Source organism: Aphelocoma coerulescens, chromosome 1A (genome assembly GCF_041296385.1).
Source record: "Aphelocoma coerulescens isolate FSJ_1873_10779 chromosome 1A, UR_Acoe_1.0, whole genome shotgun sequence".
In the NCBI taxonomy this organism is placed as follows: Eukaryota; Metazoa; Chordata; class Aves; order Passeriformes; family Corvidae; genus Aphelocoma; species Aphelocoma coerulescens.
In genome coordinates, this window is record NC_091014.1 from 60,824,714 (window position 1) to 60,842,191 (window position 17,478).

The window sequence follows — 17,478 nt, forward strand, 5'->3', positions numbered from 1 at the left end:
CAATTTAGCAAACAGGCTACTTCAGCAACTCACCATCAGAGAAATACTCCACTGATACAAACACCAGGCTTGCAGTTCCAGCTGGATTCATTTCTTGTCCTGTGGAGGCCTGGTAAAAGTATCTTCTTTATGAATTCCATGCACAGAAGACTGGCCCAAGCTTTGGTGCAGACGACTATCGTCACTAGTTTGATATGTTGAGAATTGTGTTTGGGTGTTCTGCCTCAAACATCAGTTATGTTCTTTCACAGCCAGCGTGTGTAAGTGAACAGTTGCTTTCATGAGTCAGGGATTAACAAACACACTGCTACACAAATGCATACATTAACTCTGGATAACACACACATTTGTTTAAAATTAATTCTCGGGTGTTCTTGCAAAAAAGTTTTATGGCTGTATGAAAAGAAGCTATAAAATGAGATTTGGCTCCTTGGTAGGTGGCATGTTACATTTTTTTAAGAAATATTATTCTTCCCATATAAATGCACAACAGATGTAACATTCGACCTAAGCAATAAGATTTATTACTGTTTTTAAAGCAAATTCAGCACAGCTTAAGAGAACACTGTACAGAATTCTTTAAGCTAGGAAGAGGTTCTTCTTGACATCAATGCATGCTTTGCATTTGTCAATTCTTGCCCTCAAAGCCAACCCACAGTTTAGTATTTCAGGCTTTTTACAAAGGTGATGATCCTGCAATTCAATCTGCTAATGTAGCACATAGCAGGCTCCCTCCAGTCACAGCAGTCATGGGCTCATCTCTTTGCTTTTAATATCAAAAGAAATGTGCATGGTCTCTTTGGTCTCTTTTTGAGCCCCCAAAACATTTCATGTGATTTAAGTTAGGCGTTATTCCAACAGCACATGCAATCAAAAGCAAGTGTCACACATTGTTTGGCAATGAAAAATAAAAAATAAACATTACAGCTGTGATCAAAGAACGTGTCTTGCTTATATTGTCTTACATTAATTTCTTTACCTCATGCACTTTTGTGTAAGTATTTATTGTTTCGTATTTTCTTCAGAGGCCATAGTTCTTCTGGTTTCTAAAAATAACCATGCATAGTCTTCTCTTTTCAAAGCACTGTTCTTCCTTTTGTTAAGTTCATTTCCAAGATCTCTGTGCATGAAAAGTGGTGAAAGATGGGTATGTGCAACTTCACTAACAAACACATTGAAAATACCCAAAAATGAGGAACAATTCTCGGATCAACACCCTCAGTGGTAAACAGTTCCGTGAAAAATGAACAGGCCTCGAAGTTATGCAGTAATTTTGCTTTTTGTATAAGGGCACGAAACATGAAAATTAAAACATACCTGAGAATAATATTAAAATCTCATTTCAAGAAAATTTTTGTTACTCAACAGCTTTAACTATCAAGTAGTTTCACAGTTTTTGCATTTCATGTAACATAATCCAGATGGTCCAGCAGGCAGCCCCTGACCAACACACTCTCAGGTGAATCCTGCAGCTGACACTGTTGTATTCACATTGGAGAAATGCATGTATCTGAAAGTTCACCTCCTATTCCACCATGAACACAGCCAAGCACTTAAATTGTGAATCTCTATATAGCCTACAAAGAGAATTCTAGCATTATATACCACTTCCACCTCATTTTTCTGTTATGAACAACTTGTACTCAAAATCGTTTTCTGATCTCAAGTTCAAAGCATCGCACCAAATCTGGGGCTGTCCAAGCACATTCTCTTCCCAAAGGAAGGCATGGGACAAACTTCTTGGATGCTTCTCTAGAAGATGTGGGCAACACTGGGAATGCTGCAGATCTCAATCATATCAAGTGCATCACCTCAATTTAGATGGATCCTTTCCCAATTTATCACAGCTACGTATGCCTGCAGATTCTCTCTGGTGTTCCCCAAAACTCTTCTAGCCCAAGAGCAGTTCATCTGCCAGCTCCCCAGACACAGAGCACTTTCAGTAGCCCTTTAGGAGATATGCTGATAATCTTTAAGAAAGATTCTAATCCCACTGAGCATCTCATGTTGGTGATTGCATATCAGCCAGGACAAGCAGTTTACGGACTCTTTAAAGGGATGCATCTGATTTCTGCCAGAGAAAAATCCCATTAAGTCTTCACCTCTCATTAACGGCTGTCAGTCACGGTACTGACATCCATACCGATGATGCATATCATATATGAGGAATATCTGAGTGTACTTGCGGTGAGTATAGGAATTAAGATTCACAGGCCAGGAAAGTTTCTGCCTGTCTAGTGCCCAAGCACTGCTTTAATTTTCTTTCATTTTACACTGGTTTTCCCAGATTGGTTTTACAAAAGTAGTAGCAGTGGAAGAGGTGTGCAAAGCACCAAGTAGCTTGACCTGTTCATATATCCTCTTTACGATATGGTTTTATGCTGAGACTTTCTGGTATCTGGAATAGTGTCTGGCTTCCTTAAAAACAATAGGAATATGCATCTCTACTGTATCACACCCAGCTGGGGTAAAATCTGATATCCCAGAGAAAAGAATGGTATTTTCACTCCTAAGATCAAGAAGTTCATGCCTGCTGTATACTTTCCTGCAGTGAGGGAAAACTGATTCTCTGTCCACCTGCAGAGACAGTCTCTTGGACTTGAAGAATGTCCTCAATCAGAGATCCTTGAGGAACTGACCACCAGACTGCCAAATATTAACAACAGACTGACTGGGGCATACCTCAAAATGAGGACTGGGTACTTCATTACATAGTGCATTTTTGCCTATCCTTTGGGCAAATTTCAGTACAAGGTATGGGGATTTCAAAGTGCCTGTATTAAGGAGTAAATCACAAAGAAGCTCATCAAGCCACAGGCACAAGTGAGGGGCTTTTGAAGTTCTGTATCATCTGTGTATGTCCAATGAGAGACTGTTCTACACAGAGAAATGCAGCTGATAAATTGCATTGCTTCAAGAAAAAGAGATTTTATAAAAATTGTTTAAGGTTTACCTTTTCAGGTATTTTGAAAACTCCCTGAAATATCCAGTAACACTGTGGCTGACAAAAGAAGAAAAGGAAGGAAGGAAAAGACAGAAAAGTATTCTGGAAACAGGACAGTTAATCATTCATGTTGTCTACAATTCCTTTGGCTCACTAAAGTCTCAAGATAGATTGTGGCTTTGTAATAAGAAAAAAAAATCCTCTACTGTCCTACCATCTCTCCTCTACAATGTACGATGGAATCTAGAGCCACAAACTCCCAGGACTTCACAGGCAAAGGGCATATCCTAAAAGCAGAGCATTTCATGGCTCCCTGACACCCCACGGGCACCCTTTTTCCCTAAAGCAAAGAATCTCACAATATCATTTTGTGTAGCATTCTTTACATATTTTGACTTATACTCCCAAAGCAGATTTATTTCAGTCAGACTGTGCACATGTAGGTTTTGAGTGATTGTTGAGGTTTGGGGTTTTTTAACCTTCTCCTCAGCTTGATATTCTGCACTCTTCCTGGAGCTGGCCATTGTGATTAAAGATTCTGCTTTGTAATGAAAGCCATGTACTTCAATGCTTAACTAGAGAGAGCAAAAAGAGGCAGCCAAAACATGTGGCAATTCTTATTTTCCTTTCACAAGTGACAAAACAGCATATGCAGTTCAATGCCCAGGATCAGTTAATTTTATCTGGAAAAGCAGCTTATGTAAGTTCACAGTTGCTATGATTATAACCCCCATAACATAAATTTTGTATGCAAAGCCACTGTGGTGCCCATATGGATCATCTTTACACTTTGGGAATATGGGCTCGGGGCAACATAAGTCACCAGTTATCAGCCTTTGTTTTATTTTGCAATATATTCACGATTCTCTGTCCTTCCAATGGCAAATACATCGTGCTTGGTTGGCAGTGCTGGTATCTGATATTTCATTATTACCTTGGCTTCAAAGCGAGACAGTAAATGCATATTTGTGTTACTCTCCCTTTAATGTAGTACAAAGCTGGACACAGCTCAGAAAGAAACACCTAAAATCCATTACCTATTTATGATCATGTACAAATGGGTATTTATCATGTTAAAAGAGAACCACATGTTAAAGTGGAGGCTAGAGCCCAATAAATCAATTTGGATGAAAACCCTTTTCAAAAAAAAGGAATAAAATAATTAACATTTGCTTTTGCCAGGAGAAACATTTGCTCATGAATCTTCTGGGAAGGGAAAGGCATTTAACCTTTTTGCATGCCATTCCCTCAGACATCTCTGACCCCACTGCAAAATAGACAACAAAGATTCCCGACTCCACGCTGCTGATTAAACTCTTGTACAAAACATCTGGCTGAAATTTTCTTGGCAGTTGATTTGAAAAGTATACAAGAAGCAGAACTAGGGAGCAGCCATAGTTCAGCTGAGTGACACCAAGACAATGCTATGCAAAAGCAGATTTTACCTTGAACACATCAACTCCTAAATAATAGCGAGTGACTGTGCAAGCAACCTCATTAGCAGAAGAAAAATAAATCCATCTTCTACTCTGCAGGCCAATGTAGAGAAGGCAAATGGGCTTTGATAGAAACCCAACTTGACAATTTTGTTTCTTTTAATAAAATAATAAAGGGCTTAAACTGTTTACCTGCCTAATACCTAACTGCAATAGACAGGTAGGAGAGAAGTCATCAATGCCCTTAACTTCCAGAAACCATTCCTTATATTGGTGAATGATTTCAAAACTTCTGTGGTTTCCAATAAACTCCCCAAAAAACTGGATGTAATGCTTTCCTACTTAGTGTCTCAGTCAATACACCCCAAGGCCTAAATTAGCAAAAGTGACCTGTAATTTTCATAACCTGACATTCAAAATAAAGGATATCCTGGCCCTCTTGCTGCTTTACCTTAAAGAGCCTGTCCAATGCAGGTCAGCAGATTGTTCCCTTTTGGAAATACAGACCCTGGAATTCTCACAGTTTTCTGCATGTGGAACAGGCCTAAAAGCAAGACATTTTCACTGCTGCTATTGACTAAGTAGCATCAGTAAAAAACCTTCATGAACCAGGCCAACTTTATTCTGCAGCTGCTGGGGAGAGGAGGGCAAAAAAAAGAAAAAGGAAGCAGCAGCACAGAACAGCCATAGAGTCTGACACAAAGGTGCAGGAAACAGGAAAGCGTAGGGAACCTTCTGCCCCACAGCTGCCAGGCTAGGAAAATTCCCAAAAGAACATGCTGAGATCCTCTGGCTTTTTCCACAAGCCAAAGCAGAGAGTGCTTCAGATTTATCAGACTCAACCAGAATGACAAATGAAAGCTTCAGCACTGCACAGGGCCAGCAGTCTGTAATTTACTGTAGTTATGGAAAATTTGATGGTGTATGGAAAAGGCTTTGACTTTTTATTTGGGACCCTGCTGTAAAGAAATAGATTATCAGTATGTGTTTAAAATGGCTTGGTAAATATTTTTAAATCATAAAGAAATTAACACATAGAGACAAAATCTGGTCTAAACATTTTATCTCCAATCCAAAGTTCACATTCTAAAGCACCCCTACTGCTTTTTGCTACACCACTGCCATCCCAATAGACCTAAAGGAGGGGCACCTATTCAAATTAGTACTGCTATCACTTCCTCTCTAAATGAACTTACCCACAAACACCTTGTTCTATAGAACTCTTTAGGTTGGAAAAGACCTCTAAGATCATCAAGTACAACTGTTAACCCAGTGTTCACTTCTAAACCCTGTCCCTAAGTGCCATGTCCACATGTTGTTTAAACACTTCCAGGGATGTTGATTCTTCCCACTTCTCTGGGCAACCTGTCACAATGTGTGACCACCGCTCCCATGAGGAAATTTTTCCTAATATCTAGTCTAAACCTCCACTGGTGGAACCAGTCTCCAAAATTTAGGAAAAAAATCTGTCAGATAAATAAATTTCAGCATGGAGCAAGAATAACCAACTGCAATGCAGACCAGAAATATAATCACAGAGTGTAACAGTAAGAAGTAAGTTTGAAGCTGTTCGTTCTATCAAAATAAATAAAATATTGCAAGTATTTTGTACCACATTATTCAGTACTACCACTGGAATGGTAATGAATGAATAAAACCAGAAGAGATTATCCCATGTATAATCCAATAGTCATCAATAATAGAAGAAATAAGTTGTCATGTAGAACATCTAATGTGAGAGGGCCACACCACTTGTCCAGGCAGGAGCTAATATTGATGTAGATTTAGGGTAGCCACCTGCCAGGCAAGCCATTGTAACTCAAGTGAGTTGAATTCATGACTAAGAGAAATAAGTTAAGACTACTGCATCAAGGGAAAATCTGCCATTTTGTTAAGACCCTTTGTATGCTTTGCAACTCCAACAGACACCTTCTTCTACAGATTTGGTCTGCACCAAATAGGGAAGGTGTGATAATATTTTGAATCCAGCAATTTGTATGCAACCAACAAACAATTAAACCGAGCAGTAAAAAGCAGGTGATTGGAAAACATGGAACCAAGGCTTACAGTGTATCAAGAAATGTCCTTACACTTAAAAAATTATAATGCACTCCAAAATCCATTTGTTCAGGCAATCCATGTACAACAGAAGGCACTGTTATCCATATGAATCTATCAATTCTGCACAGCAAAAACCTGAGAAGTGCAACTCAATTAGATGCAGCCTGGTCCCTCCCAGTCATTCAGGTTCCTTGAGGACGAACGTCTCCTTTCAGTCCATCAAATTATAAAAACACCACAAGAATTTGTACATTACAGTAGCTGGTTAGAAAGAACATTCTGGTGGGGGAAGCACACTGCTATTTTCCAGAAAACCTTCAGCAGCATTAAATTACCCTCCCCTATCACTCAGAAGTCACGATGATTTCAAGAAAATGTAATGATGAGACCCTTCCCATTTGTAGCCAATCCTTCAGTTGCCACCAGGAGTACTTCCAGCAAAGTTAAATGCTGTGATCAGTCCTTTGTTGTCAAATGTGTAGCCACTTTGTTGTTCTACTGTCTTAGTCTCTAGAATTCAAAGAAAAAGGATATGAAAAATAGCCTCTAGAGAACACCTTTGTCAGAGACAATACAGCTCAGCTAAGAATGCAAAGTTATGGAAAAAACCCCCACCTGAGTCAAAATTTCATTCCCTAAATGCAATGACAGAAATAAATTACAATCAGATTTTCTCTAAAGGCATAAATGTGCACACTTCTGCAACAGAGTTGAAAAATTGATCCTTAACAGAATTAGTCTATGCTACGCTGTTCTGCATTCTTTTTGACTAAATCTGAATTTTTTTTCCATGATGCAAGTTTTCTATACACCTAAAATCTCACACTGACTGCAAAGGCAATGTAAGCGGTTAAAAAGTTACAAAGCTGTGAAACACATAATAATTGATAGTAATCCTCATCAAATACCTGGCTGACAGGTAGATATTGCCTTAATTTGTTTTTCATTTCAAATGTCAGATTGTGTAAAACTAGTTCATACCCTGTTCTAACAGCAGCACAAGTCAATGAGAAGGCAATTAATTAGAAACAACAGTAAACTTACTCTGAATAACACACACTTCCAGGCAAGGAATAATGTAATCATGATATCCTGCTCACGCTTCCTAGAAAACGTCAATTAGCACAGAGGTGGTTGTTACAGATTAGAAGCATTTCCAACATCTCTGCAACAGCTGGAAGGGGCCCAGGGAAGTGACTCACCTGCAGCAGTTCTCCGGTGCTCTGCTAATGTGTAAATCTCCTGCAGCTGTTTCTTCTGATCCTCACTCAACGGCGCCGTCAGGGAATGGTACCAGGCTGCGTCCCGGCTCTGCACCGCTGTCAGAGCGGCAGTGGAGGAAAAGTGATCATCAGTTTACACACAAGTTCATTTCAGAATAACAAAATGAAACATATGGATATTCTGGTTGGTTTTTTAAAACAGAATCTGCACTGCAAAACATGATCAGTATTCCTGTCGGTTTTCTTCGCACAGAATTCCCACTCTGTTAACAGAGGCAATCATTTTGGGGAACTTAAGTGCATCCTCTGCTTTCTGAAACAGAAAGTGAACTGTGTGGCCACTATTCATGAACAATGTGAATTGGATCTCCTCATTTAAAACTCATATGAAAACTAAAAGCAACAGGATTAGTCAAACAGGAAAGGGAGAAAATAATTTCTGCATTAACATCTAGAAGGTGACAAATATTTCTCTATATAGGAGTCCCTCTAGTGACCAAGCCCCACTTATTTAGGCTGTGATTGAAAAATTCTGAGGGAGAACGTAAAGAGAATTCTCTGGCTGTATTTGCTACCATTTGTTATTTGCAGCACTTGTAAGCCAAAAAACCTTAGGACTAACATTAGAAAGCAAGATCACATTTACCAGTTTCAGTAATCTAAACTATTACTTGTAACAAAGAAAAGGGTTTTTCCCAGTGATGACCATAAACATCTCCAATTTCACTATGTTATATCATTCTGCCAACCAGCAAACACATACTTAGAAGTGCTTGTGTAAAAAACTGGTATTCATCAACACCATTTTCAAGGTCAAGAGGTGTGCTGAACCCTTCAAGAGCAGTCTCTTCCAATGCATCTTCATCCCAGTCGTCATCATCATCATCATCATCCTCTTCCTCTCCACCTCCAGCACTGCCACCTCCTCCTCCACCATGGTTCTCTTGCATTGCCTGGCTCACTTCATTTGTCTCATCCTCATCGCTCGGTATCTCTTCTGCAAAAGCATTGACATGTTTCGCAAAACAAAGTTTAAAAACTGCAAGAAAACAATGACTTATGAATTAAAAACAATTAGTAAATTTAGGATTTGGCTGGAAAGGGGACACGCTTTCCCCAAAATCTTTGAAGCCTTGGAAAAATGAAGCTTTTAAAACATTTCCTACATTCAAGATCAGTTAAACTTTTGTTTCTACGCAGACCTGAGGAATGTGAAACTGCCATCATTTATGCAGTCATTGTGCAATTATAGGGTCCAAAAATTTAAAGGAAATGTCTTCCATGAAGTGGTGCATCACTCTGCTTTTTAAATTACAAACAGAGACTTGTGTGGAATTCACAAATGTACATAAAACCATGAGAAATCCATCTGTACACCAACTGTCTGCCTTCTACTCTTCAGTGCTCCCTTATTTGAACAACTTAAACCAACATGTTAAGTTGGTGTTACCTTCCATTCTGCTTATGAAACTACGACCCCCTGAATTAAATGCAACTACAACATGCAATTCTAAATACTGCTCTTTCTTACTTAAGTATTTCTGAATTATAATCAAGATTAAAAAAAAAAAACCCTTCAGTTCCAAACCTGCAGCTCTTCATGTGTTAACAGTTTAGAAAGAATAAAGATGACTATAGATGCAGCAAGCAGGGACTGAATCACAGGACAGAGATTTGAAAATTTGTGCTGTTTCCATACTGTATTCCTATGTATTGAGAAGAATTCTGTAATTCCATTACAGAACAATTGTGTGAAATTCAAGTGGACTACATAATCTGCTTACATCCAATTAATTTTCACACCTCAAAACATCTATCTCCAACTCCTTGTCAAACAGATTTGCCTGCAATGCTGTGCATAATTCCCTCCCCATGATTCCCTCTGTAAGGCATTCTTTGATGTTTTTTCTCTTCTGGCAGACACAGAGGTTAGAGAGGCCTGTGTGCTCAAGGAACCTCAGCTGTCTCAAACCCCACTTTGCAAACAACATTCCATTTGGACAAAGAAGACCTGCCAGGATCTCCTTCAAAAATTGACTGAAAAAGATCTTTCAAACAGTTGGGTAGTAGGAACAGCTTCTTTCTAGGAAGTAAGAATGTACCTAGTGGAGTCCTGGCAAATTCCTGCTGCCTATGTGAGAAGAATATTTACAACCCAGAAGAGTGGACCTGCAAGTTACTCTTAAACCAATAGACCCTTTCACAAAATGTTAGCTGTTACACCTTGAAACATTTTGATTACACTTTGGGAGGAAAAATCAACTCCTAAGATGGTATTTCAAGCACCCAGTAAGCCGAGTTATTTCAGCAGACTAATGAGTCTTAAAAATGAACTGCAATTTCTTACCCCCTTTAAATTAATTCCAGACAAAATCCACAATGTGAAAAGGGGAGATTTTACCATTATCTTCTGCAAAGTGTTTTTCATCTTTAGCATGATCCTCATGTTCTGTGAGCTCTCGTGAGGCGCAAACTTGTTTTAAGCCCAAGAAGAGGAGGAGGATTGATGGAACAATCTGGGCAGCCACAGCATCCACTGCAGGTGGTCGGTTCTGCAATTCCATTAGGATGCTCAGTCCTATTATACACATCTTTCTGTCATGGAGTCTGAAACAAGACACAATTGTTAGACAAAAAACAGATTTTCACTGCAAGGATGTGTAGAGAACATTAACGTCCTGGTGCTTGACATGGCAGAAGACAACGTCTCAGACGCTATGTTCAAAGTCTATGTTCAAAGATCCTACACAAACTATTTTCTTCTGAATGCAAGTTTCCCACTGGAAAGTACTCATCCAATAACAATTAAACATCTTTCAAGCACTGGTCAAATTCCTGAAGCAACTTTTTCTGATTACCAAATGCAAAATTTGTAATGCTAAATAAATCCTGTTTAATAATTATGTAGAATATCTTGTCTTTAATAAATCATTTGACATACATTATCATTATTAAATAGGATGGAAAATTAATTTGCCTTGGCTTTGATAGCAGTACTGTTTCAGGGATGGAAATTAGCAAAAACTATTAGTGAAGAGCAATGATAAGCAGGAATGCATTGAATCGCAGGGTGTATTTATGGAATGCCCCAGGGACAGCTGAAATTAAATTATTAGAAGTCCATCAGAATGGCTGTCTTATACATATTTCAATATACAATTTCTAATGTTAACTTGAGACACATTGCTAACTCCAGAGAAAGCAGGGAAATAGTTCCACCTTATCAAGAATAACTGGCAGTATACTCAAAGTGGGAACTTGCAAATGAGTAGACCTCCAGTAAAACAAATTACAGATAACTGAAGGGAAAGAAATTCATTAAATTAGTAGCGGAAAGATTTTTATGTGACCATAGTCAGGAAACTGGGAAAGAACCTATGCTCTTAAACACAAGAATTGATTTTCACTTCCAGAAAGAGAAGTTTCTGCAAACAAGACAGAAAAAATCTCTAACTGCCTCTGCAGATACTCTTTTGGTTCTCCTTTACTGGAAACATCAGAAGTATTCAACCTGGGGCTAACAATACAGTATTCAGCCATTATGGGCTGGAGAGGAGCTTTTTTTGTTTGAACTATTCAATTTTTATGCTGACGGCTTCTGTGCAAGCCTTCTGCAGGACAAGTAGTGCCAGCAAGACCTAGAGAAACCAAGCAAACCTCCAGAGCTGGCAGAAAGTGGCCATCCTCTAAACTCTTGGTATGCTTCCATTACTGAATCAGTTTTACTTTGGAATGAAGAGAATACAAGTTGAGAGAGATGAAATAAGATGGGCACCACAGACTGCAATAAAACTAACAGCTCAATCCACCATTTCAAAAACTGCTACAGAAATATAATTTTAAGGTGCTTAGCATTTCATAACCAAAGTTCCTATATAACTATATAACTATTATATCCTTTAAGTAACACAAGTGATCCTGTATTGCAGCTTTCTAAACTTTACTTGTGTTTAAACAAGGTTAGAGATCTAGAGGGATTTTATGACACCTCCCACACTGTTAGTCCTGTGAGGATTTACTGAAGTGATTCATTCTCAAAGAGTAGTTGACAACAAAAATAAATTATATATGACCACGCAGAACATTATGATCACAGCAGACCTTCCAAGAAAAACAAAGTCAAGCAGCATATCAAATGACACACTTTGTCACACTGGGTTTGGCTGCTTCATTACATGTGTTGAAAAATGCACCAAAGTGCAAGCAGGTGAAGAATGTCCTGTAACCATAATCCTTTCTTTACATGTGGAATGGGACACAGAAGAGGGCACACAAACCAGCCAGGGAGACTGAGATAGAGAAACAGAGTCTGCTTTCATAAAAAAAAACCCCAACATAAATCCCTCACTCCTCTTAGCTGAAATGACTTAACTCCTGCATGTTGAAAACAAACCATTTGCTTTCATGCTGACATTTTGCAGACCAAAAGCCAAGCTAAAGATACTGCTACCTATAAATGAAGCATAGCTGTTACTTGGAGAGTTGTCCTTAGTGCAAGAGCAAAAGGAAAAATCTCTACTTCCTCTTTTTGCCAGCACTGTCATCCAAGTGTGACCAAAGCTCTGTAATCGATGCACAAGATTTCAATCCTGCATCTTGACACTGGGAAGCCATGAAATTTCTTCAATCACCCAAATGTACAAAGAAGCAGCCACCTGCACAGAGCAGCTAATGACTCTTTGCACTATTTTTTATCATACATTTGAAAAAGCTGCCATTGCACAATGCCAATTGCAAAATGCAACAGTAAAAGGTAAAAAAATCTTAGTAATTAATGGCTTAGCTTCATGTTAAATTATCTTTTTGGGACAGCAAATCAAAGTACAAGAATGAAGCCCTGATGTTTGAAAGGGAATTGGGAAGCAGCCCAAATGACCAAAACCCGCAGCATATTTGTCATGCTCCACTTTAAAGCTGCTAAACAGAGAAGTTGCAAGAATGAACATGTCTTCAGAATATGCATGTTATTAGAAGGCCCTGCAGGACAGCAGAAATTGAGGCATTGAGCCATCTTTAGTGAACCTGAGCCAGAAAGAGCCTTTTCTTTCACCTGCCAGTAGAGACAAATCACAGGAAAAGGATCTGCCCTTCCTGAAGTTCAGTATTCTACTATGCCCCAGTTGTATTAAGGACCCACAGGACTGAACAAGCCAAATAGAGTTTTATATATTTTCATAATAGCAAAGAATGGCTTCAGGACCATTCCGTTGCTATCAAAAGGCTCATTATTTCAGCATCCTTCCATCTGCTCAAGGGAGCCTGGATATGATTCTCCTTAGTAATTTGTGCTTTGAGATCTGTACTTATTTGCTCAGAAGCACACAATAGCCCTCCCTAACAATCAGGGACTCTGCTTATTCCTCAATGGTTTATCAAGCCTGGAGTGTTAAACACACAACACACAGCACTGCAATGCACGACTCCAAGCCAAGTCTATTTTTAACAAGCTGTGTGTGGTCTTCAGAACCTGCAGGACCTCTTCTTGCTAAGCCACTTTCTTCTAATACAGCACAAAGGATTTTAAAATCTTTGGATTTTAAACCAAGCTGAAAGTATTTCAGAGAAAAATTGCTAAGCTGCTCTTTTTACTGGTTTGCTGTGCTCCTTTATGCGAGAATCAAGTTTCTTTCTATTACATCAATCCAGTTCCTGGACAAACTGCAAATAATTAGCCATTTCCTTCTAGCTGCAAAGTTGGAACCAACATAAGACTGGGATTTTTATATAGAACTCTGAGAAACCTAGGATTTTTAACTATTTAAACTGCTATCAAATATATAACCCTATGCAGCTTCAAAAAACCCAAAATCACTTACTGAGGGGTTTTTTGAAGCAAGTTAGATTTTCCTTTCACCCTAGTTACCACAGAAGAATTTTTAGTATGAGAATAAGCATCAGTCATGCAGAAGCTTCACCCAAACCTCAGCTGTTAGGAAAAAGGTAGAAAGAGGTAAGGAACAAATGTTTCTGCAAAAGGCTTGAGTGTGAAGTTATTGTAGAAAACATTTAGAAATAAATACAATCTCCTGTGGCATATGGGCACTATGAGCACAAAACCACAGACATGTGATATCCACCATGACATACTGAATTTATGCACAGTCTTACAAGGAGTTCTGAGTTCTCCTTGCCCGGCTAATTTTTAATATACCAACTTTGTAACACTTTTTCAATAGTTTCCATGGTTTTAATAACATGGAAGAACAGCTACTGATCTTACCATAACTGCTTTTCCCATCCGTTTTTCCCATGGATTCCATCTCATGTGTTCACATGTGCTGCTCCAGAAGTACTGCACTCTGCTGGCAAACACCATTGGCTCCAGCCTGAGCATGTGCAGCCATGCATAACCCTACAGCTGGCAGAGCAGGATCTATGGGGACTAAGACTTCACAGGAACAGAAGAAAGAAATAGAATCATAGAATCGTTTGAGTTGGAAGGGACCCTAAAGGTCATCTAGTTCCAACCAGTCTGCCATGGGCAGGGACACCTTCCACTAGACCAGGTTGCTCAAAACCCCATCCAGCCTGGCCTTGAACACTTCCAGGGACAAGGTGTTCACACATAAGAGTGTGAGATTTATGTGGACAAAGCATCTTGAACAGCCACTGTTACTACCAAGTCCCAGATTTCCTGCATGGCTGACCAAGAAATGACAGCAAGATTCACCTGGTCCTTCACATCTGGAGGTGGATCTACTTTGATCTTGTCCAATTTATCCAGGATCTGTGAGTTAACCAAATGATTTGAATTTGGGCCTAAAACTGCCTCTTAATGGAAATTAATCTAAATGTAAACCAAAGCAGCAAATGGCAGCTGATGAGAAAAAGGACTGTACAAATAAGGGTGCCCATTGTTCTCTGATGAAGACATGAACTCAGCAGGTGTGGACCCAAGAAAGGGTTTCAAGAATGCCAGATTTTTTTTGCATTTCTGTCTTTTCCTTTTCAGTTAGGCCTCTGAATATGGGGCTCCTTTAATACTCTTAAGAAAACAAATGGTCTTCTAGAAGCAGTGCTCTCCTGAAGGAAAAGGAGCAAGTCCCTTACAGCACATCACAGTGCCTCACCAGCAGTACTACAGCAAAAGCCCTACCCTACACCTGCAAGCCACAAAGTGAGGAGACAGCACAGAAGGAAGAGTGACTTTTAGATTTAAGCAATATTACAGATAATTATTTCACTGCTGGTAGCAGCAGATCAAAGAGAGATTTTTAATCCTCTGCTGCCATTCAAGTGTAGTCTGGGCAGAATGGCGGGCATGACGATCATGTGTTTAATTTTCATTTTCACAGCCTTTGTCTCAGATCCAAATACAAGTTTATTTGACCAGTAGTTTCTTTAGCTGATGCTTTCTGAAAAGCAACACAGAAGAACTGAAAATTAAGCTGTAGCTCACAGTACTATTTGAGATTGGAGCCTAGTCAGACCCTCAACATTTTTCCTCTCTGAATCTGACTAGTTTCTCACTGAATGCTCCAGGATAAACTGTTTTAGGCTATAAATCTCTTTCAGTTTACCACCTGTAGGGAATATCTTCTTTCCTACCATCTCTGTATGCATTCAGCATGTGATATGTGTAGAAAAAAATGAAAGCACAAAGAGATGAAGCTCAAGAACTTTGCTTCAGCCACAAAAGAAAATTGGTACGTGTAAATCCTAAAATGTCTTGCTCCTTCCTAAAGCTGGTAGATATAAAAATAATTTAGTAATTAACAATAATATAACCACAAGGTGTGGAAGAAGCAACTTCAGGAAGACACAGTCTAAGCCTGTCCGTACACCTGCAGGCACATGTCAGCCTTCAGTAACAAAAAAAATCTCAAGCAGGAAGGTAAGAGGTAGCTGTTAACTACATCTGACTGTCTGCTTTGCCTTTAAGTGGATTTGAATCTCACAGTTAGACACCACATCTCAGCTGAGAGGCAAGCACTGGCCTTCACCCCTGCTCAGCATCAAGTGCATGCTTTGCTAGGTGATGACAGGCTTTGTTCCCCTTCATTAACTTTACAAATGTTCAGCTCCTGCCTGAGTGCACACCAGTGCAGCACACACACATTCAAGGGAGGTCACAGTGACGTTTAAGTTCAGCAGTATGCTAAGCAGTCAATGGCACAATGATAAATATGCAAGTTGATTGTGAAGATCCATTTAAAATCAGAGTGTGGGATTCACTGGAAAGAGTAATGCTTTTTTAAATTAAATAGAGCAGTTAAAAGTAACCTACAAAATACAGAACAGAAAGTACAGTATACAGTATTTCAGATAAAAAGTTAACATGTTGCTGAAAACCTGCTGGTTAATTCCTAATATTGTACAAAAAAAAAAAAAATTCAATACTTGCCCAAAAAAACAATCTGTGTCATTCATCCACTGGTTTATGAACTGTGCAGTGATGGGCTCAGGATTGTGTGGAAATCTGATGTTCTCCAAGGTGTGCAAAAGTAGGTCAGGATTGTAGTAGAGTGCAGCTATGGCAACTTGAAGACACATGGTACGAAGCTCACTTGTTTTAACTCCTCGAGTCAAGCGCTCCAGAACAGCCTCCACAAAGAGGGGAATACACTGGGCATAAGAGAAATGAGAAAAAAAGAAAAGGGAAGGGAAAAAAAAAAAGAAAATAATCATTAGACATGTTGCTAGATCACACAAAATTTTATACTACTTTTATCAGAATTATGTCTTGAGTTATCTGGAGTTCAGCTATAGAATCTAGGAACACATTCTATTCCCTTTCTAGCCTCCAATCACACATTTATAAATCTTCCCCAAAACAGCTCTTCTCTGAGCTAAAAATTGCAATGTTATTCTGAGCACAGAATATTTGGGGCCACTTGGTGAAACTTGTTCTAGCATGCATACAAGCTTCAGAAAGAAACTCAGACATTTTCATCTTTAAAGAAAGATACCAAACAATTTCAAAACTAACAGCCATTAGAAATTGAATTATCTAAATCTGTAACATAAGAAGTTTTTCCTAATATACCTAAAGTGATGTTAAATTTCTTTAAAAAGTTTAAAATGAGTTTGTTCTGATAAAAGCAAGTATGCACAAATTTCTAAACAATGATATAAACATCTTCTAAACATGTATATATTTCAATGTGCAGATTTATACTTTACAAAAATTTGGGAAGCACTAGGAAAGTTTTGGTTTATGAGTTTCCATTCAGTGTGCAACCATTTTAATTCACAGAGTTGTACAGCTCAATTAAACCTTCCACCACATACTTATTTTCAATGCAAATGCATTGAATTCACTTTAAACTCTTCCAGATTTCCGTTAAAAATAAAATCTTTCAGGGAGCATTTTTATCTTCAGTTACTTCAGATTTACACTAGTAAAGTTGTATCGGTTTCAGTGAAATTACCTGAAAATTTATCACTGATATCCATGGACTGCATTGTGGCAACATCAAACATGGTATGTCAAGGTAATTTAGGCTCATAACCCAGAACCTGGCCCTTTATAGGAAAAAGACTACTTTCTAAAAAGGTGTTCTAAGAAACTCTGGAAAATTGTGATTATGTTTCTCCCTGCGATCACAATCCAGTCATGCTAAAAAATCCAATGCATTTCCAAATGGACTAAGTAGTTAAAACATTCCAAATTCCTATAGCTTGGAGAAACAACAGTAGCTGGATATGTACAGTTAACTTCTCAGCCACAATAGTTTTAACTCTGTGTTTTGCCTCAAAAGAGAAATTCTATTAAGAGAAAGCAAAAAAGGACAATCTTGCACAACATACTATATCCTAATAATTCAGTCTATATCCATTTTGTAGTCATGTCCATTAATATCTTGTCTCAAAA

At 38.7% G+C, this 17,478-nt stretch overlaps 1 protein-coding gene across 3 annotated transcripts in view; it reads right to left on the reverse strand.

Annotated features, from left to right (window-relative positions):
- Nucleotides 1-501: 501 nt before the first annotated feature.
- The window catches only part of IPO8 (importin 8), a 46,415-nt gene continuing 29,438 nt past the window's right edge, over nucleotides 502-17,478 (reverse strand). Inside the window, exons 21-26 of one of the 3 annotated variants that reach the window (XM_069003064.1) lie at nucleotides 16,009-16,229; nucleotides 10,066-10,271; nucleotides 8,428-8,661; nucleotides 7,644-7,760; nucleotides 7,486-7,546; nucleotides 6,862-6,951 (exon numbers count right to left, since the gene is read on the reverse strand). In XM_069003064.1, coding sequence (XP_068859165.1) covers nucleotides 7,524-7,546; nucleotides 7,644-7,760; nucleotides 8,428-8,661; nucleotides 10,066-10,271; nucleotides 16,009-16,229 — 801 coding nt within the window. In that variant the 3' untranslated portion in view covers nucleotides 6,862-6,951; nucleotides 7,486-7,523. Of the gene's footprint in view, nucleotides 6,952-7,485; nucleotides 7,547-7,643; nucleotides 7,761-8,427; nucleotides 8,662-10,011; nucleotides 10,272-16,008; nucleotides 16,230-17,478 lie in introns of those variants that run through there. The other 2 variants (XM_069003063.1, XM_069003065.1) reach the window with 2 other exon arrangements.